The sequence below is a fragment of the Ascaphus truei genome, chromosome 11 (assembly GCF_040206685.1).
Source record: "Ascaphus truei isolate aAscTru1 chromosome 11, aAscTru1.hap1, whole genome shotgun sequence".
Classification (NCBI taxonomy): domain Eukaryota; kingdom Metazoa; phylum Chordata; class Amphibia; order Anura; family Ascaphidae; genus Ascaphus; species Ascaphus truei.
In genome coordinates this window covers 50160160-50181329 of record NC_134493.1, presented here as the reverse complement: position 1 = coordinate 50181329, position 21170 = coordinate 50160160, and the positions used below count along the sequence as shown (strand labels likewise).

Sequence of the window (21170 nt, the reverse complement as noted above, 5' to 3'; positions counted from 1 at the left end):
TCCTAAAACGTACTGGTCTTGCATTGGCAAAAAATGTATTTATTTATTTATTCTCTTCCCTTCTCAGTTTTTTGCCTCCATGATCTCCACCTTCACACTGAACTTTGTCCTGAGTATTTATAACAAGAAGCCCGGGGACCTGTCAAACCCAGGTCTGATTAACTTCGGAAGGTTTGACACAGAGGTGAGAGAGTATTCTTTCTTGGTATTCTAAAAGTTGGGGTTCCTAGTGTAACTTGGAAATCATGTTTGGGGGAGTTGTCTGCAGACCTCCATAAAGGTTTAATTTCCGTAGTTTTAAGATATGTACACAAAGGAATCTACTCTAGCATTGATGTCTAATTTAAGAAAGTTGAGTTATTTCAACAATGATTAGCTTAGATTACATAAGAACTTCTGTTTTTGGTTTTGTTCCAACACAAATAGAGTATTCCCTCCAAAGAGAGCGGGAAAGAAACGCCCCAATTGTTTGCACTCTAAACTGCGCAATTGATGATCGTGTGGTAATGAGTATTTAAGACATAAAACAGAGAAATACTCAAATCAGAGTATAAATTCTGCACTTATATTACAATAAACAATAGTGGAGTAAATTGGGTAGTCTCCTAGTAAACTGAATATGAGAGCGATAAAAAATATATCTTAAATGGATGCTAATTACACTAATTAAAAAAACTTTGGGACAATACAAAAGGCTATTTAGGCCTGATTAGTAAATTCTAGACACGATAAGATCTATTATCCAGTTGTTTACAATGCGTCAATAACACAGTGTAACTAATATCACGGTAGTAAGTCTTGGGAGCTATGATATAAGCTACATCAGACATTCCAATATGTATATAATTTATTTATACCGTGTTTTACCAGGTATTGCGTTATCTCTCGTTATCATAACTGTGCCCAGGACATACTGAAAACAATATATGGTTACATTAAATGAACAGGGTTGTACATTATATTTTGATATTTCAGGAACAGTTAAAGATAATGTTAGAGTTACATACCAGATTAAAATGTGAAACCGGTGAAGTCTTGAAAGAACTTTGACCGGTTGAGGCTTTGAGAGTGTCTGGTAAGTTGTTCGTCGTTTGGTGCACGGTAAGAGGAGGAGTGACAGGATTCTTTGTTGAACCTGGGGACAGTGAACAGTCTTTTGTAGCCGAATCTCCGGTGAGAAGAGCTACTTGTGGTAGGGGTGAGGAGGTTGTTTTAGAGAGGTATGTAGCTTGTTCAAAAAGTATTTGAAGGCAAGGGAGGAAAAATGTACTTTGCGCCTAGACTCAAGTGCTGACCAGTCTAGTTCTTTGAGCATTCCGCAGTGATGTGTGTGGTAGTTACATTGTAGGACAAAGCGGCATATTGAGTTGTAGAGTCTAGTTTGCGAAGGGGAATTTGGTGTGTTGTACCATATACTGTCACCATAGTCTATAATTGGCATAGGCATCTGCTGTGCAATGTGCTTTCCGACTACCTGGTTAGGGAGGATTTGTTCCTATAAACTACACCTCGTTTGGCATAGGTTTTGGCTATCAGGGTATCAATATGCAACCCAAATGTTAAATAGGAGTCAAACCATATGCCCAGATATTTAAAACTAGTGACGGGCTGGAATGGTGTTCGAGTTGGTTCTGATGTGTAGCGCCGTCATTGATGGCTAAGGAAACTTAGCCTTGGTCCCATATACCATTGTTAGTCTTGTCAGTGTTTAAAAACCGTTTGTTTTAGGAAATTCAGTTTTCAAGTCTTGAAAATCAGATTGAAGTACGTGTTCAAGGTCAGAGAGGCTAGAGCTGTGTGCATATAAGATTGTTCCATCCACATACATGTGTATTTACGCTCCCTTACAATTACAGCTTGTAGATCATTAATGAAGACTGAAGAGAGTAGGGACCCCCAGAACAGAGCCTTGCGGGACACCACATGTGACACAGCTCGAGAGAAACACACATTGGGATCTAGGAGTGAAACCAGTTTATAGCGTGTCCCCCTATTCCAGAGCCCTGGAGCTTGTTTAACAAGATACCATGATCAACCGTATCAAAAGCCTCTGCAAAATGTAGGAATACTGCACTATGTAGGAATACTGACAAGTGTCCCAGTTCCATTCCACACTGGATCTCATTGCAAACTTTTAGGAGGGTAGTTACCGTGGAGTGTTTGGGGCGAAAGCCAGATTGGAATTGGCTAAAGAAATTTGTTTTGGTATGGTAATCTTTTTATTGAGAGTGGATACATTGGATAGTATTTGGAGAAGAGAGATTGACCTGCCTCTCTCCCTCACTATCCTGCCGGTGGCTGTGGGGGGGGAGGGGGGGAGGGCCAGCAGAATTGTATGTACCGTGCCGTATACACTCACAGTGCTTGTTCTGGCCCTTGCTCACTGTAGCTAATGGTAGGATCAGGCAGTTACACTCGTCCCCTTTAAATGCACACAGTCCTCCTATTTTCTGTCACTTTATTGGAGGGGGTAAACAGAAGCATCAGATAACTTGGAGGTAGCATTTGTGAGAGGAAGGTGAAAAAGCGTTGCTTTGTTCTGGGGAAACGGGGAGAAATGTGGCTACTCCCTATGGCTGCTGGCTTGGGAAAGAAGGGGGTATGACCTGACAACGCAGGGAATAAGGCAGGGAGAAACCAAATGAGAGGCCAGTACAGGAGTTGCTATGCAACAGGCTGAGAAGCCAGGGAAGTGAGTTACATTTGTAACCGCATGTAATACTGAGGAGTGGCAGGAGCCATACAACAAGGAGAAAACCATACAGGGCCCAGAATAGCGCTACATAATAGAGAGAGAAAACAAGACCTTTTCAGCAGTCTGAAAAAGTTATTTAATGGTATTTAAGCAAAATAATTATAGGATGGAAGCAAATATCAATTAATGTTGACATGTACAGCCCAGGCTAGTATTTTAAATATTTGTTAATATTTTCTTCTATCGTGTAATTATTTCTAATACAGTTTGTTCGTGTGCTTCACCCTTGCTTAACAAAAGCAGATTTTATTGCCTCTGTAGACAGCAAGTCTGCAGAACGGCTAAAAGCAGTTTTAAATGTCTATTTATGTCAGTGACTGGAGGCCCTGGGAGCAATACATTCCATGTTGCTTCTTTTACAGCACACACATGGTCACAACTCTGTTTTAAGTTACAGGCTCCAGTTTAACACGCCCAAATCATATGTAGATATTTTTATGGACACACAAATTATCGCATGTTTCTTTACAGTCTCATCTGTCCTAGTTGGATAGTTCAGACTTATATTGTACTTTCTTAAAATTACTCTTTCTTATGTATTCTGATCACATCCTTCACTGTGAAATTCCCATAGCAGTTTTCAGTATCGGAACAACATTGATGTAAAATGTTTGTTGCAGGAGCACTTATGTGGCGACTGTATCTAAAACATTATCTAAGAAATGTATAATATAACATAGCCTCCGGCCGCTATTCTTCTGTTGAGCCCCCACAGTATAAGTCCTGGTAGGTACAGGCAATGTGAGGTGTTAATTCTCTCATGAAGGACTAGCTTGTTGCAGCGCACACACACACACACACAATTTTTTCACCAGCAGCATGCGCCTTACACGGAGAAGCGCTGTGAATATATACATATATATATTCACAGCGCTTCTCCGTGTAAGGCGCATGCTGCTGGTGAAAAAATTGTCCGTACATATGTGAAAATGAGCTTCTTCCATTGAGCTAAAAATAAATGGAGAAATAAATATACATAGTGAAACCTGTCTGTAAGCTGCTGGCACAATGTAGAGCGTTAAAGTAAGCAAGTAATTTAAACTGCCCCTTACCAATGTCGGCGGTAATGTCCCTAATCCCATCAATATTTAACTGCTCAGCTACAAAGACTTAGTCATGACATCACTGCGTCATGATGCCCTACTCAAAAAAAAAAAAAAAAAAAAAAATGTGTCTTAGGTCGCACTCCACAAAATGAAAATAAGCAAATAGTAAAGTGTTCTCATGGTAATCCAGGATAGAGCTTTGTTACGGATACCAAAAGTATGTATAATCTGAAGGAAACGATAGTCCATTGTATCAAAGGCTGCAAAGGTCAAGTAATATGAACATACTTCAATGACCTTTGGCAGAATGCAGGTCATTAGTTGTGTTAGTGAGGGCTGTTTCGGTGGAGTGAGCAGTGCGGAATTCAGATTGTAGAGGATCCAGGAGAGAATAGAGGTAAGAAAATGAAGCAAGTGAGAATACAAGACGCTCGAGGAGTTTAGAGGCAAAAGGAGGAGAGATACAGGCGATAATTATTTGACAGCTGGGTAGCGTCAAGCTTGCTGTTTTTGAACAAAGGTATCACTGTTGCGTGCTTGAAGGAAGTGGGAAAGGAGTGGAGGGAAGAGTTTAAAATATTTGTGTGTGGGGCTTAAAGTAGTCCTGAGAGGCTTGAGGAGATTGGAGATTTGTACCAAACACTCCAAGGTTACTGCAGAACATGTGTACAAATAGCCTCCAAACTCATAGGGCTACAAAATTGTTATCTTGGCTGTGTACCATTACTTGAAAACTTAATGCCTTGCCTTGTAAAACCTTGCTATGGTTCTTTTTGGAGCTCCTGTTCTCGGTAGGGCAATACGTTAGAAGATTACATTTACTAACCCTTTTCATGTGGAGGAACCAGGAATGTCTTGAGCCAAAGGAGGTTTGGAAAACCATGTGTCTGAACATAAAGTAGATGAAGAGTGGAAAACACAAAGTTCTTTGTTGTTCTTTATAAAATGTTGGCTTTGTATTCGTATCCCACATGACTTTACAGAATGGGGTCACTGTTGGCAATAAGGAACAAGTTCAGATCATCCTGTGTTTTGTGCCATATTGAAAGTTACCAAACATACACTGAAAGGATTGTATGGGAAACGTTGGATAGTCGGCATTGAATCATATGATTGCCCTGGTACTGAATATCCTCCAACTTTCTCTTCATTGTCTTTTTACCCCTTCCCAATTAAGAACAGATATCCTCTTTGATAGAGCAGGAAGAATTGCTGTTTGTAATTGAACTCCTAATCTTGTGGAGGGAGGTGTTGAAAACCAATAATAAAAAAAAATCTGAAAAGAATTTTGATAATTTCTCTAAATTTGTCACTAAATGAACACAAATAAGTGATGGGTTTAATGGTTTTAATCACAATGATTGAGTTAAAATAATATACCAGAGGTGTTAGGGAAAGTATTGATAAATGATTATTCAAAAGTGTGACGTAAGACAGAATGTGACAAACCCCACATACACCAAAAATCACATGTGATAAATACACATGTGAATACAGGACATTAATAGGAGTGAAGGAGCGTCTGCAGCTGTATAAATTGGGTGGCTCAGCACCCACACACTACAAGAAAAAGACAAAAAAGCAGTGCACGGCGCTCATAGTGCATTAAATTTAAATAAAAAAAGCATGTAAAAATGGTAAGTATGGTGTGTACATCAAAAAAGAATAAAAGGAGCATGTCATATGATTCACATGTTACCACACCGCGACCGGATCATGCTGAAAAGGGGAACCTCTCGTCACACCGGGGGTAGTCCGCAGAAGTCCCCAAGTCTTGGGTAGGTGGCACTAGACAATCCCCCCAAAAACCATATTGGTAGGGATGGGGCAGTCCAAGAAGATGGTACAGGTAACAGTCCCAAGGACCGATGACCAAGTCCCGTTTGCAGCAATAATGCAGAAGGGCCGTGGCATCTCTAGCAAAGCCTGTGATGTCATCTCCCAATGATGTTACCGCTCCATGTTTGCTCCCGGCGCGAGCCCTGAACCAGCAACCGGCTTAAATCCAGAGGGGGGAGGGAGGAGGAGATATTGTTCTCGGGGCGGCATCACGAGAACCTGGATATCGGGGGAACACGGAGCAGCTCTGAAGGCTCAGCTGAGATTAAGAAAAAAAAAAGGTGCTTTGCTGCTTTAAAGATGCAGAGGGATCTGTCCCTTTATGGCTCAGAGTGCATTATAACTGGGCAATACTGTATTGTGTAACTTTGTACTAATGTACATTTTAAAGCATATTTCGTTGTTTTTTTTGATGGGGGGGGAAAGGGTTTAACACTAAATAATTTTTCCTTCAAAGCTTTAGTCTGAGAAATGTACATTGCTAAACCGATGTGTATATATATTTGCACTGTCTATTCTTAACTTATCTTTTTAATAAGAGCCTATTTTTTATCCAAGCAGATCTAATACTACATGGGATTGACTTATACATATTTACTATTTTGTTTCCAGGAAAATACCTATAATATCTTCGAACTTCCACTCTTTATATGCATGGGAGCAATAGGTAAGACCAAGCTTGTTGTTAATTTGAAAAGAAAATGTCTTAACAATTTCTTGTGTATTTGGTAATGTTTTTCTTTTCTTTACCCTTGGCCTCTGCCGTGTCATTATCAGAGAGACTATAAAAATAAGGGGAAGCGCAGCCTGTGCAAACTGTTGCAAAACACCGTGACAACAGGGAGCAGCAAGAAGAAATCAAACCCCTCCCAAAGTCTCTGCTCACTCTGTGCAAAGGGACTTGAAAAAATTATTTAAGCGTCAAAAGTATTAAAGCTGCAGTTCAGTCTTTTTTTTTTAATTTATTTTTTTACTTCAATAGTTTCATGTGGGCAATCTCTAATTACCTAAAGAACTGTATAGCTGCCGGTCAATTCGTTCTCCGTCTATTGATCGGCAAAGTTTGGCGACATCTTTAAATATGGGGAATGTAAATTGTTGCTATAGGAACAAGCATGCTTGTTAAAATAGAATACAAGAAAATTGGTCTTTCAAAGTTGTTTTTTTTTTTTAAAACAGAAAATGCTAAAAGTATTTTTTCTTACTACCGAACTGATTTATTAAAAAAAAAATACACATGCAAATATTGCCTGACTTGCGCCTAGATGTAACCCCTTAAACATGTCACTGGCGTTTGTACACTTTGGTCCTGGGTGAGATTGTGCCTTTTTAACGTATCGCCGCTCAATTTAACACCGTACCTGTTTTCATTATCTTCTTTAAACCGATATGATGACGTGCATTTGAAACGACGCCTTTGCCTCTGCCATTCAGCACCTCTAGTCAGGGCAGTGTTGGCCAGTAATGCCCTTATACTCTGGGATTATTGCTTAAATATTAGTTAAAAACTACACGGCATATAATACATCTCACCCCAGCCCCCCGGCACACTATGTGCTTTAGGTAGCCAAGCTCAAATTGAAAAGGAACAAACTGCGCTCTTTCAGCTGATTTTCGTTCTCTGTGCTACCTTATCCCCGGCTTTGCAGGACAACATGTGCAATGCAGCAGCAGCAGCAGCAGCACCCACGTCTTAAACGGCAATCTCCCCAAAATCTGGTATTTGTTTTTATGACCCGGGGCCACGGTACTCAAAGGTCCAGTAACTTCCTCCCTAGCCCCGATTGCAAAGATATTTAAAACATTTTTTTTTATAATTTTAACAATACTTGCAGTGAAAAACACTTCAGCGATAGCTGCAATATATTACAACGTTGTCGCTGCTTTCTATTGACTACGAGAGTGAGGCTGACCACAGTGGCTATATTGTGTCTCCCGGATAAGAATGTATACCTGTATATCTCATGAACCTGGGGTCCCTGCAGCTGGGTGCCAAGGTTCTGCTCCAGAGGATCCTTTGTTTTCAATAAAGTAAAATATATATAATTAAAAAAATGCACAGATTGTGGCTTTAAAATAGATGTGAAAAACTGCCAGTTTCATATTCCTGAGTATCCTCTTCTGTGGCTTAGCCACTCTTTTTTTACATGTGGCAAGCAATGGGATGACAGATTTCAGAGACCATTGAAGATCATAGATTGCTTTTTATTTGCTCTACCGTATACATCGGAGAGTGTGTTTGTCACCCACCTGAACCATATTGTCTGGTTTTCAGAAGGTACAGAAATGTCTTACTGTTTTGTCTTGTTTTTTCACTGGATGCAGGCGGCATGCTTGGGGCAGTATTCAACGCCTTGAACAACGGGCTGACTATGTTCAGGATAAGGTAAAGTGAAATGTTCTTAGCCACCATTTTAAAATGCTTAGATGAGCCAAAGCGAACTTTTCAGTATTTCCACTGTAATACATCTACTAGTCGATGTAATTTCATCCTGTTCCTGATATTTGGATCTTTATGGTCCTGGTTTATGCATTAGGCTGCCACTGCAGACTGGTTTGATTTTTCCAACTGTAATTGGATAATAGTTACTGTAAAATGATGGGTAATCTAGAATATACCCAAAAAGTATTCACTCTGGGAGCACACATATATACACACACACATGCACATATAACACTTACATTGGGTCTCTTTCATTCACTGTCCTACGGGGGTGGGGGGGTGGATGGGGGTGGCTGCTCTGCAGGTTGATGACCCTCAGCTGCTGCCTCTCTCCCTGACTATCCTGGCAGTGGCAACAGGGGGGCCCAGCGGGTGCCGGTCGGTCTTCTTGTTGCCGCCGGGCCCAACGTCTCCGCAGCTGCTGGGCCTGCCTCTTTCCTGTACTGTCCCACGCCATATAACAAAAACAGATAGAGTGCGCAAATTATTGTTTCTATTGAATGAACCCTTCACCACCGTGTGTTAATTATATAACAAAATACAACCTCTAAATCGATGGGTGACCTGCAGCTATGTGAACAGGGGTAAACCCCTAGGCAACTGAAACACAAAAAAGACAAAAGCGCAAACGCACATAGTGAAGTTTGTAAAAATGGGTGAATATAATTTTAGGGTATAATATCTGCGTACATCAGGTTAGTGGGTATAAAGCATTTCATGTGCAATACATGAGTTTACCAACGCCGCACTGCCGCCTCCAGACTTCAGGAATTCTCTCTCACAGCATCCAGGACAAGCTGTCTCGGTTGTGGTTGTGGGGAAGGAGACCGATCAAGACACAGTACCGCAGTTCGAGGTTCCTTACCACAACCGAGACAGCTTGTCCTGGATGCTGTGAGAGAGAATTCCTGAAGTCTGGAGGCGGCAGTGCGGCGTTGGTAAACTCATGTATTGCACATGAAATGCTTTATACCCACTAACCTGATGTACGCAGATATTATACCCTAAAATTATATTCACCCATTTTTACAAACTTCACTATGTGCGTTTGCGCTTTTGTCTTTTTTGTGTTTCAGTTTACTGTCCCACGCCAGGCTCTGTGACGTCGGCTCATGCCGGTAGCATGAGCCCAGACAGTACAGGAGAGGCGGGCCAGCATCCGGGGAGACGTCGGCCTCAGTAGCAGCCAGTGCCAGCCGGGCCTCCCTGCAGGATAGTGAGGGATAGAGGCAGCAGCTGGGGGTCGGCAACCTGCAGAGAGCCGCAAGGAGTAGCGGAAAGAGCCACGTGCGGCTCAGAGTCCGCAGGTTGCCGACCCCTGGCCCTAACTAGTCTAAAGAAATTATCTGAGCAAGTCGTATTTACTTTCCCTCTTTCATCCTGATTAAAAGCCTTGTTTTTAAATAATGTAGTACTTTTTTGGAGAAATAAAACATTTCTCCTGAACCAATGTGACTTTCTCTACACTGCTTAATAACGTCTGACTGCTGCCTTCTCTCCTAAGTTACAGTGATCAGGGCTGAGTTATGTACGTGCTCCTAACCAGCGGTTAAAGGAGGCAATCCCTCCCTGAACAGAAATGTACTATGGCAGTGACAGGTTTAAGGGGTTACAGCTACTGTACAGGCTTTGATACAATTCTACCCAAATATGACACCTATAAGTATTTTTAAAGTTAGTTTGCTGAGACTTGGGAGGGGTTTCATGTCTTCATGACATTTCTTATTTGCTCCCTTTTGTCTCATGTCGCTGTTTGTTCATTAGGTGTTTGAACTCACTCCTGATCCCCTTATTTTTATTGTCTCTCCGATGAGGGTAAATAAAACACTTAATTGACAAACTTTACACCGTTCGGAGGCCTCGAAGAAATGCAATTTGTAATTTATTTCCAGGGATAAAAGATGCAAAATCTTTACTTTCAGTGTTTGCATTAGTTTAATGACGCAAGGTAGATAGTTAAAATGTTCACAAAAGCTTGTTTTTTGGCCAGCTACGTTTTATATCGCAGAGATCTCCTAACATATTAAGAAATATAATTATGTATTGCACACACAAAACAGACACTGTAACACTGTAAGCACAATAACACGTTTTGGGGGTCAGTACCCCATCATCAGGTACATGGTGATCTATAATAATAATAGCATGTTCTTGTATAGCACTGCTAATTTTACATGGCGCTTTACAGAGACATTTTGCAGGCCCCGTGGAGCTTACAAACTATGTTTTTGGTGCCTGAGGCACAGGGAGATAAAGTAACTTGCCCAAGGTCACAAGAAGCCGACACCGGGAATTGAACCTACTTCAAACTCGGTGCCAGTCAGTGTCGTTACTCACTGAGCCACTCCCTCTCTGGTCCATCACTATATATACCTGAGGAAGGGGTACTTCGGATAATGTGTACGACGGATAATTATATTTCTTCATATCTATTTTTGTGGGGTATTTTTATCCTGCACATATCCAGTCAGCACCTAGTACAGTTCTGTCTGATCTTTATTTTCTTCACATTTTCGGTCTATATACTCTATAGAGGCTGTTTTTTGTATCGGCTAACACACTCCAGTTATTTTCTTCTAAATAGTACAGAGTCTCAAGAGGACTGTTAAACATTGTTTTTGCATTAATACTGGATGACATAAAGTAAGAATATGATCCGGATAAAATACAAAGTAAAGGAAATTTGTACAAATAATGATTTTGGGCGCTGTACTGTACTAGAGTGAGGGAGTGATGGTTTCTTCTAAGGAAGCAAACAGTCATTTCCCCCTAACCTGCGCTGGGATATTCGCCCACCGTGTCCAGTCAGCCAGAATCACATCTGGTTAAAAGCTGTAACATTACCCACATACTGTAGTGTTTTACCAGGTCTCTGGAATTCACATTAAATCTCGTCCCATCGCATAGCTCCCTCCCCCTGTGCCATCTGTTTTATGGTAAGTTTTTGTCTGCTGGAGGTCTACGTTTGGATATGGTGGCGTTATTTACATTTTGTCCCAAATGGTTCATATCACGGTTGAAAGGCTTATTGGTCCACATATTTAAATTTGGAAGTGTCTGGCCTGGAAGACACACTTTGATTATTAATTTCTTTATTCTGTTTGTTCACTAAACGAAACTTCTGTGGATTGTGCTTGATTTTTAAAAAGCCTGTTGTGTTTTTTCCTTTCATTCTCCCCCTCCCTCTCCGCAGGTATTTACATCGACCATGCCTACAAGTCATAGAAGCAATGTTGGTGGCAGCAGTTACTGCGACTGTTGCTTTCGTCACCATTTACTACTCCGGTGACTGTCAGCCACTGCGTGAGGGATCTGTGGAGTACCCTCTGCAGGTAACAATTGCAAAAATAGTGCAGTATGGTACCCAGTTAATCTGTACTTCCAGTATCTTATTTATGATTGTCGGTACAAGAAGAATGACAAGGAATTGAGTAACATAGCCACGAGACCGCTGTCGTGGTTCTTATTACATATGTATCGTACTGAATGGTTGTAGTCCTTATTTTTGAACAGTGGTCAACAATGGACCAACGAAATGCTAGTGTCAGTCAAATTGAAAATACTTGATTATTGCCCTATAACCAAATTAATAGACCGATATATCTTCCATATTAATACTTAGTGTGGCATTATAGTGGCTAATTTAGTCATGTTGGCATATTTATTTGAGCAATGTAAGAATGACACCTTTGTAATGTGCATCTGCTTTCTTGGTCATGCATTTACAGTGTTCAGATTTGGACATATTTAACCATTGTGGCTTCCATTGCACAGTTCATTTCTATACTGAGGAAATATTATTTCTTACTATATGTAATTCAGGTTGTATGATGGGAAACAATGGATAATGGTTGTGCTCGTCCCCATCGACTCTCAAAGATTGCCTAGTGGGCAGAATACTCAAAACAAAAAATGGAAACGCATTGGATCACAAAGAATGTCCTTTCTCTTCTTTCATCAGCTTTTCTGTGCAGATGGAGAATATAATGCCATGGCATCGGCCTTCTTTACTACTCCAGAGAGAAGCGTGCGCAGCCTTTTCCATGATCCTGCAGGTTAATGCCACTGTAATAATCAGAACGTCTTCTAATTATATTTTTAATCGCAGCCTAGTGCTACAGCAGCTGTGTATAGTGTGATAGCTAAACCAAAGGGTTCTGATAATTGACCACTAGACATTCCTGTTTGGTCAGCAAATTCTCATCATCTGCTCTTTGCCTCATTACAATGGTAAATCGTCATAATTCTGTAGTTTTCTGCCTCTACACTTCAAAATGTTACTGTTATTATAACAATGATCAGCAGAATCCTTCCTAGAAAAGAATATTGTTCATAATTGGTGGTAGTTTTTGGATGAACTCCAGTAAGGTATCATAGTACTCTTCAGTCAGATGTCCTGTATAACTTCACAAAGAGAATAATAATAACTTTATTTTGTATAGCATTTTTCTCCCAATGAGACTTAAAGCACTGTACAAGCACAATCTAGTTTGTGTACATGGAATTTAACAGACACAGTCCCTGCCATGACCAACTTCAACTTCTATTTTGTTTGGTGTCTGAGGCACAGGGATATACTGTAGTAACTTGCTCAAGTTCACAGGGATTTGCACCAGACACTCCTTTGCTCACTGAACCATTCCATTCATGGCTGCCTTCTCCCGAGTCTATAAATCAACTCCTATGTGGTAAATACATATATTTTTAAGCATTTTGAAGTGTAGTCTGATTTAATCTCCAGAGGGACTTCATTAATGTTCAGTGCATGACAGAGATATACCTAATTGGTTACAACTGGGTAAGGCAATTGAAAAAAATCAGACGTATAATTATTTATGCATAATTTTTGGAAGTTTGAAGATGGACACACAGCGCCATGTTTACTAAGTAGTGCTACACCATAAGACCCATTATGGCGCATTCAAGTGAATGGACTGTAAGGTTATCTTCCAGTGCTGTAAGTTGTTTTATGGTGTTGCACCGTTTAGTGACTGTTGCGCTAAATTGATTATCAGTCTTGTTTGTCCCATCGCACTGATAAAGTGATCAGATAGATCAGTGTTTCCTCCCTTTCTGAGCACCACTGCAACAAGGACGTACAGTATAGCAAGGGCAATTGCTTCTTTTTAATCTATTAACCAGATCATTCTCACTTGGTCTTACATGGAATTGCATTTACAGGACAAAGTATTGCTTTGTTACATCCTATTTGTCTCTTCTATATAGGTTCCTTCAATCCTCAGACCTTGGGCGTGTTCACGATCTTGTATTTCTTTCTGTCCTGCTGGACTTATGGACTGACTGTGTCCGCGGGCATCTTTATCCCATCACTTCTGCTGGGAGCCGCCTGGGGAAGGCTCTTTGGGATCCTGTTAACAACCATTCCAAATGGAGCTGTACGTTTCTAATGTTAAGACCTGCTAAGGAACAGATGCTTGTTATTATGTCCTGATATGTAAAACCATGGAATTCAAGGAGGGTGTACTTTCTTTTTCACATGACTGTAACTACCGTATTCGCCCGAATATAGCGCGACCTCGCACATAAGACAACCCCTACAGTTTTGCCAACAAAATATAAAAAAAAAACCCAGATTGGAAATTCACAGTTGTAGGAAATAGAATAATAGGCAAAGATTTGCCGGACTGCTGATGAGGGAGGGGGGTGAGGAAGGCGAGTCTGCAGGGAAGCGCCGGGACTTAATGGCTGCCTCCCCTTACCTGTGGGCCTGCGGCTGTCAGCCTCCCACAGCGCTGTGACTAGATTCCTGTCAGGCGGTTCCCTGCTGCTGTTAGGACTCTCACCTCCTCCTCCGGTCAGTGCCCCGCTCTGTTTGGCGCCGTGTCGGGACTACCGGGTGTGCCCGGTGGCCATCTGGGATTTGTCCCCCAGTGTAAATGCTCGGGTGCGAATATAGTGCGAGTGAAGGTTTTGGGAGGGTAATTTTCGGGGGGGGGGGGGGGGGAACTTGCTTTATATTCGGGTCAATACGGTAATATATTGGTGTACCTGGCCATTAGATCCTATATCTCTGCCCATAGAACTGTATATATTTCCCAAAAGCCCTTCAAACAATCGTAAATGGCGGAGGAATTAAAGTAGAAGGATATATATTGGATTTGTCCCCCAGTGTAAATGCTCGGCTGCGAATATAGTGCGAGTGAAGGTTTTGGGAGGGTAATTTTCGGGGGTGGGGGGGGGAAACTTGCTTTATATTCGGGTCAATACGGTAATATATTGGTGTACCTGGCCATTAGATCCTATATCTCTGCCTATAGAACTGTATATATTTCCAAAAGCCCTTCAAAAGACAAAGGGGTAAGAGAGCCTTGTGTGGTGAAAAATTAAATTTCAACCTTTTATATACTCTAAACAAACACACAATTATATGTCCTTGAGAATCCTGAAATACCCTTACATGATGTGTATGCGAGAGGAACACAAACCACAATTTAACTAGGATCTTTTACCTCTTTGTGCCTCTCTGAGTGTTTGGGAAATCTTTTGGGGACTTTTATCCTTGGGTTCACCAGTATGGGTGTTCTTCTCTTGGGTGGGGAAATGTGTTCATTGCAAGTGCCCCATTGTCTGTAACTTAATAGTCGTATGAGATCAGCATTGGTCCATGGAGCGCAATTTAAAAACTACAGATGGTTGTATGTACGGGGGCTCCCCAGATCTTAAGATTTTAAATGTGAGAGAAAATCGCATTTGTCCTTGGCTAAGAAGATAGTTTCTTTCCAGTAACCGGGACATCAGCAGTTTTCATTATCAATGAGCTCAATGACCATTTTTCTTTGGCAGCCATCCTTGTTCTGCCAACAGGATTCTGGGCTTTGTAACTATTGGTGGGTTTCCTTGGTTTAGTTACAATATAGAATACAGAAGTCCTTAAAAAGGATCTGGGGCTCCACAGGGTGCAAAGAAGCAGAAAAAATAAAAATGTTTTTTCTTTATTTATGTTGATCTCTTATTATAAGGAGATATTCCCTTGCAAAATGTCCATAAACAGCATGTAGATTTCTAGGCTAGTTATTTAATGAGGATGATGCATATCTGGCTCTTTCTCCGTGAGAATATGCAGCAACTGGGTCACGGAGATGACGTTCCAGAACTCCTCTACAACACTTCTCGATTACAAGAGATGACGTTCCAGAACTCCTCTACAACACTTCTCGTTTACAAGAGATGACGTTCCAGAACTCCTCTACAACACTTCTCGTTTACAAGAGATGACGTTCCAGAACTCCTCTACAACACTTCTCGTTTACAAGAGATGACGTTCCAGAACTCCTCTACAACACGTCTCGTTTACAAGAGATGACGTTCCAGAACTCCTCTATAACACTTCTCGTTTACAAGAGATGACGTTCCAGAACTCCTCTATAACTCTTCTAGTTTACAAACTTTAGCCCATTATAATGAGTCAAAACTCAAAAAGAGACTGGCATGCTGCAGTGCTGAGGATCTTTTGATTGAATGAATGTTTTCAGCCACTTCTAGGCGTCCTCGGGTGTGCGAATCCGACAAAATACTGGAACAATGGGAGAGCGCAAAAAGATGCGATGCGTCACCAAGCGCAATGGAGAGAGAGAGGGGGTGACTTCCATGAATAAAAATCTATTAGATCATGATATAATGAATTTTTTCGTGGAAGTCGCCCTCTCTCTCTTCATTGCGCTTGGTGGCACGTCGAATCTTTTGGCGCTCTCCCATAGTTACAATATAGACCTACACTTGCTAAACATCCCCAGTTGAAATAATGAAGCACAAATTGTTGTTGTAATGGATCAAAAGGGGAGTTGTACAGAGTAATTGTGCATACTTTAAGATAAGAAATGTGATCTCTACACTACATATCTACAGTATGAATAAGATCCATTAACTTTTTCTCTGCCAGAGTTGTCTTTAATGCATTAAATAACATCACAAGTTTACTTTATGGGGAAAATGGGTCCGTCACAGGATATGTGTTGTACCAATTTGGAAATGTATCAATCTTGTACGTACAAAAACTGACTAATGCAATGTTTCCATTAGAAGATATAAAGGCCCACTTTTAATATGCAGTGATGTACTTGGCTTACATGGGCTGCAATTTGCTGTATTTTAGTATCCTCGGGAATATAGCCTCTAATCTTATGGTCTTGTTTTTGTGCTTTCCAGTCATGGGCCGATCCTGGGAAGTATGCTCTGATGGGGGCAGCAGCACAGCTGGGTAAGTGAGGTGCCAGATGGAGAAGGCATACGGAGGGTTGTACTTTTGTACACCAGATCCGCCTGGCCTTTGAGTAAGTTCAGTGCGTCCCCTAAGCAGGGACTGTGAATGAAAAAGCAGATCTGTAGTGTTCAGGCGCTTTACCTCTTTCATTTTATCAAGTGCTTTGCAACAGCTTGCTATAAAATCTAGTGCTAGGTTTTCAGGGTTTTAACTTTTGCTGTTATTGGAGAGACATCTAGTGCATTTATTTATTTTTTAGAGAATCGTGCTGAATTGGTTAGGGACCACATCCATCACTCGCACCCACATGCCCATACAGGTCTTTACACACCAAATGAAATAATCTCACACACACACATACCTATCTACATATCCATATATATATTTCTGTATACCACAATCCTACAGAGAGAGCCAGCTATTTGAGGGACAACAGCTTCCATCCAACACACACTAAACATGCAACCATCTACAGTCAAGCCATACGATACAATTGGATATGCTCCGACACAGCAGACAGAGGATTACAGCCTTGAGATTGGATTTCATAAACTGTGGATATAAACACAGAATTGTAGACCAGCAAATCCACAAAGCCACCAGAATACCAAGAAGTGATCTCCTTGAATACAGACAGAAAGAGACAAGCGACAGGGTACCTTTGGTCACATAACCCACACCTAGAAGGCCTATGCAAGATCGCCAGGGAACTACAACCCATTCTCCAGGAGGATACAAGATTGCAACAGGTCTTCCCTGAAACACCCTTCTTATCATACAGACAACCTCATAATCTCAAGAAAATGATGGTGAGGAGTAAAGTATTCAACAGTACAACTGAATGCGGGACAAGACCATGCCAGGACGCAACATGCAAAACCTGCGCAATTCTCCACACAGCCGACACAATACACAAACCACACAGGGATCTGGAGTACAAAATCAGAGGAAGGTTCACCTGTTCCTCCAGCAATGTCATGTACCTCGTCCATGAAATGCGCAGGGGGCTGCTACTACATAGGTGAGGCGGGACAGGGGCGAAACAAGAGAATGAATCTGCATCGCCACAGCATCACACGCGGAACAAGAGACAGCCCTGTCGGCGAACATTTCTCTGACTCTGGCCATAAGATGAACGAGCTGAGGGTTGCCATACTCAAAGGTAATCTTAGAACACGGAAAGAGAAGACGGTTGCATGAATACAAATTTTTTCAACTGTTCGGGACACTTAGTGGTGGCCTAAACCGAGACCGCAGCTTCATGAGTCCCTAACCTGACTCTTCCCATGAGTGCTAAAGGCCATGTCTATACATACTGCGCTATATGAATGCACACACAGCTGTCTCTTACACATGCATATGTACAATGTAATTCTATCCCTATATACTAATAGGAACCACATAGTATCTACACACACTAATAGTAATGCATTACTACCCTCTTACATTTCTACACCTACCCACACCATTGGTATTGACTGTCAAACACTCCTTTTGTAAAGCGCTGTATACACTGTGGGCACTTTATAAATTTATATTTGCATACACACACACACTCTTACATCACTAACATTCAGAGACCATTTAACACCAAGTCATAAATCACATACTGCACAGGGGGAGGGATAGGCTTCAGTCACAGATACATTCCAAGATGCACTGTTTTTACGTAAAAACCCTTTCTTGCTTTATCCATTGTAACACCGCCGGAAGAAGAGATCAATGTATTTCAAAAGCTCGCACAAATAAAAGCATTTTGTTAACCACACACACACTAATATTGAATTCATATATAGATTTGTATGATAATGTTCTTGTTTCCTTGTTTACAGGTGGTATAGTGAGGATGACATTGAGCCTCACCGTCATCATGGTGGAAGCCACTGGAAACGTCACATACGGCTTTCCGATCATGTTGGTCCTCATGACGTCTAAAATAGTGGGCGACTACTTTATCGAGGTGAGGGGAGACTGCAGGCTGATGTGGGTAGTGATTGACATCGGGTGTAAGGAAAAGCATCATAATCCTCATTACTATGAGGCATCAATAAAGGGTCCTTGATTTGGTTAAGAAATATAAGGTCTGAGGCACCCTCTTATTATACAAGGTTACCAAACAATATTCATGGCTTGCAGTATATTACATTGTGGGTGAATAGAATATTTCGCAGAACTGTTAGATGAGTGTTGTCACGTACGGCACACCTGTGGCCATGTGACCTGCATACATCCTGTCCCACTTTTCACCTTCGTAAAGGTCCCTCAAATGAATAAGATCTCCCCTCAATCCGTCCCCATATACCACCTGTCACGAACAGCACACAAGTGAGCACGTGACTTCGCTATGCAACCAGGGTTAATACACAGGGCTACTCTAGCCAACTCACTATTCTGTCCCGCAAGCTACTTTCAATTAGTTAATATTAACCCCTTACTCAATTGCAATCATCTATACGCTGCTGCCACCACCTGAGAAATTACGCAAATAAAATTAATATCTGCCAGGGTTTCAGGCCACTGTTTAACATAGAAAAAAAAACTATGCACTTAACACACAAAATCTGTTGCAAAAGCGTGCAAAAGTTAATTCAGAGCCCAAAGCATCACTTATTAAATGTTTTAATATATGTAAAAAATACAATGTTTAGATTACAGAAAAAGGATTAGAAGAACTTACAATTACAGTAAATGCAAGACAGTGTCTTATAATAACAGGGTAAAACATAAAACAGAAATCCCTATAACCTTACGTTACTATACAGTATATATAGTGCACAAATGAGACTTCACATGTTTGGTCCAAAACACAACTCTGTTAAAATCGGATTTCCATAATCCTTTGCTAAGGTATGTACTATTTTCCCCCCATTAAAACAACATAAGCCCACCTGTGTCGTAAATCAGCTGCGAGATTGACAGTTTTATGACGGAGTAAACCCAAACCTCCCCCCCCCCCCTGTTCTCTATTAAAAGGATCTTTCTGACTTTCAAATGCTATGGATTAAACATGTTGTAAGAGATGATCCCCAGCTTCTTACTGAGCAGAAAGCCACGGGAGAACAATTTCTTGAGAGGGGTAATAACACACATGAAATGTGTCTCTTGTATCGCGTATAAGGTTTGGGAAAGAGTTGGCATAGCCAGTGATTGAGGCACCAAAACAGGAGAGGTTCCCTAACCAAACTAATTCCACCGCATCTATGAAGAGTACGTAAGAGTATAGTTAATACATGGGACATATATTCTCCACAGACCAACAACTACCAGATGTCGAAACCACTCTCTTGCTATTAACGCGGTTGTAGTTTACGCGGCCAGCTTGTATATATAGATACACTATGAATTAAAACCTCTGAAGGCACCCTGACTCCGAAGCCTGGATGTTACAAATGTACAGGGTGCATGACATGCAGTTACATGGTCGCCCGCAACATCTTTAAGCACCCACATAAGGGATCAGTGATAAACATTAGAAAACACATTACATGCCTAAACCAGTTTGTGAATATAGGAAGAGAATGTGTGGTGCTCTAAAATACAGGCTCAACAGCTTATAGAAGCATATATTTGTCATCCATATGAAGCTCCTTGGGTGTGGCACCCCTGAGTATTTTCCTTGATAGTATACCAACCATTAACACGTAATTAACGCCACTACTCCACTATAATTCGACTAGCTGGCTAGGGTTCCACAAGCACTGCAGTAAGAAACCTCACAACTTAGTGCCCAGACATATGAATATCGAAGTGGAGAGTACAAGTGGTGTAAATAAAAAGAATCATAAACTCGCGTTGGGTTGGTGTTGTCCTCTCGGATCCTACGTCGATCCTCCAAATAGGGCGCGCTTCCGTTTTTCCACAGCAAACGGGTAGATAGATATTGGAAAGTAGAGCACGACTTACACCAGAGAGCATATCAATTAAATTCCAAGAGAGTGCGTACCCATAAAGATAAGACTTTAATGGATCATCTAAAAGCAGCTAGATAACGGGGCAAAAAAAAAAAAAAGAGGTGCAGAATTCTGCAATCCGGGATTTAATAGGAAGCCAGGAGAGGGATTTCAGCAGGAGAGACGCTGAGCCAGATTTAGGAAAGGCTAAAGTCATTCTAGTAACAGAGTTTAAGATAAATTGTAGGGGGACAGGTGAGAGGCAGGAAGACCGGATAGTAGAAGGCTACATTAGTCGAGATGGAAGAGAATTAGGACCTGTACTAGAGTTTTAGCAGTAGAGCAGCAAAGGAAAAGGCGTATCTTTGCAATGTTATGAAGGAAAAATGGACAAATTTTAACTACGTTGTGAATGTGAGGTAGGAGTGACAACTAGGCAGTGTGCTTGTGATACTAGGTGTTTGTTAGGTGGGAGAGATGAGAGGAAATCCATGATGGAGCTTTGTTATGGATACCAAGAGTATGGAGAATGTGAAGAAGAGGGTGGTCCACAGTATCAAAGGCTGCAGAGAGGGGGAGTAATATAAGCATGGTGTAATGACTTTGCGGGCAGCATTGAGGCCATTGGTTATTTTGGTGAGGGTTGTTTCGGTGGAGTGAGTAGTGCTAAAGCCAGATTGCAGATCTAGGACAGAATAGGAGTCTGACTTTGCTTTTTTGTTTTTTTTTTCTTGAGAAAGGTCTTGGATAAGACCGAAACGTTGATCCTAATAAATTCACATTTTTGCTTTAATTAAAAGACTTGCCAGTGCCAATTTTTCAGCCATTATCTGTCTATCCAATATCCGCAACACCCGGGCAAGTTATCACTGACATTGGAGTGCCGCTGCTCATTATACAGTATATATATATATATATATATATATATATATATATATATATATATATATATGTTATACTTTATTTGTAACAAGGG

At 41.1% G+C, this 21170-nt stretch overlaps 1 protein-coding gene across 1 annotated transcript in view; it reads left to right on the top strand.

Moving 5' to 3' along the window:
• CLCN7 (chloride voltage-gated channel 7) overlaps positions 1-21170 on the top strand; it is a 67215-nt gene that overhangs the window by 25007 nt on the left and 21038 nt on the right. Inside the window, exons 12-19 of the mRNA XM_075566148.1 lie at positions 68-184; positions 6253-6307; positions 7966-8026; positions 11277-11415; positions 12045-12138; positions 13310-13479; positions 16250-16301; positions 18137-18264. Coding sequence (XP_075422263.1) covers positions 68-184; positions 6253-6307; positions 7966-8026; positions 11277-11415; positions 12045-12138; positions 13310-13479; positions 16250-16301; positions 18137-18264 — 816 coding nt within the window. The remainder of the gene's footprint in view (positions 1-67; positions 185-6252; positions 6308-7965; positions 8027-11276; positions 11416-12044; positions 12139-13309; positions 13480-16249; positions 16302-18136; positions 18265-21170) is intronic.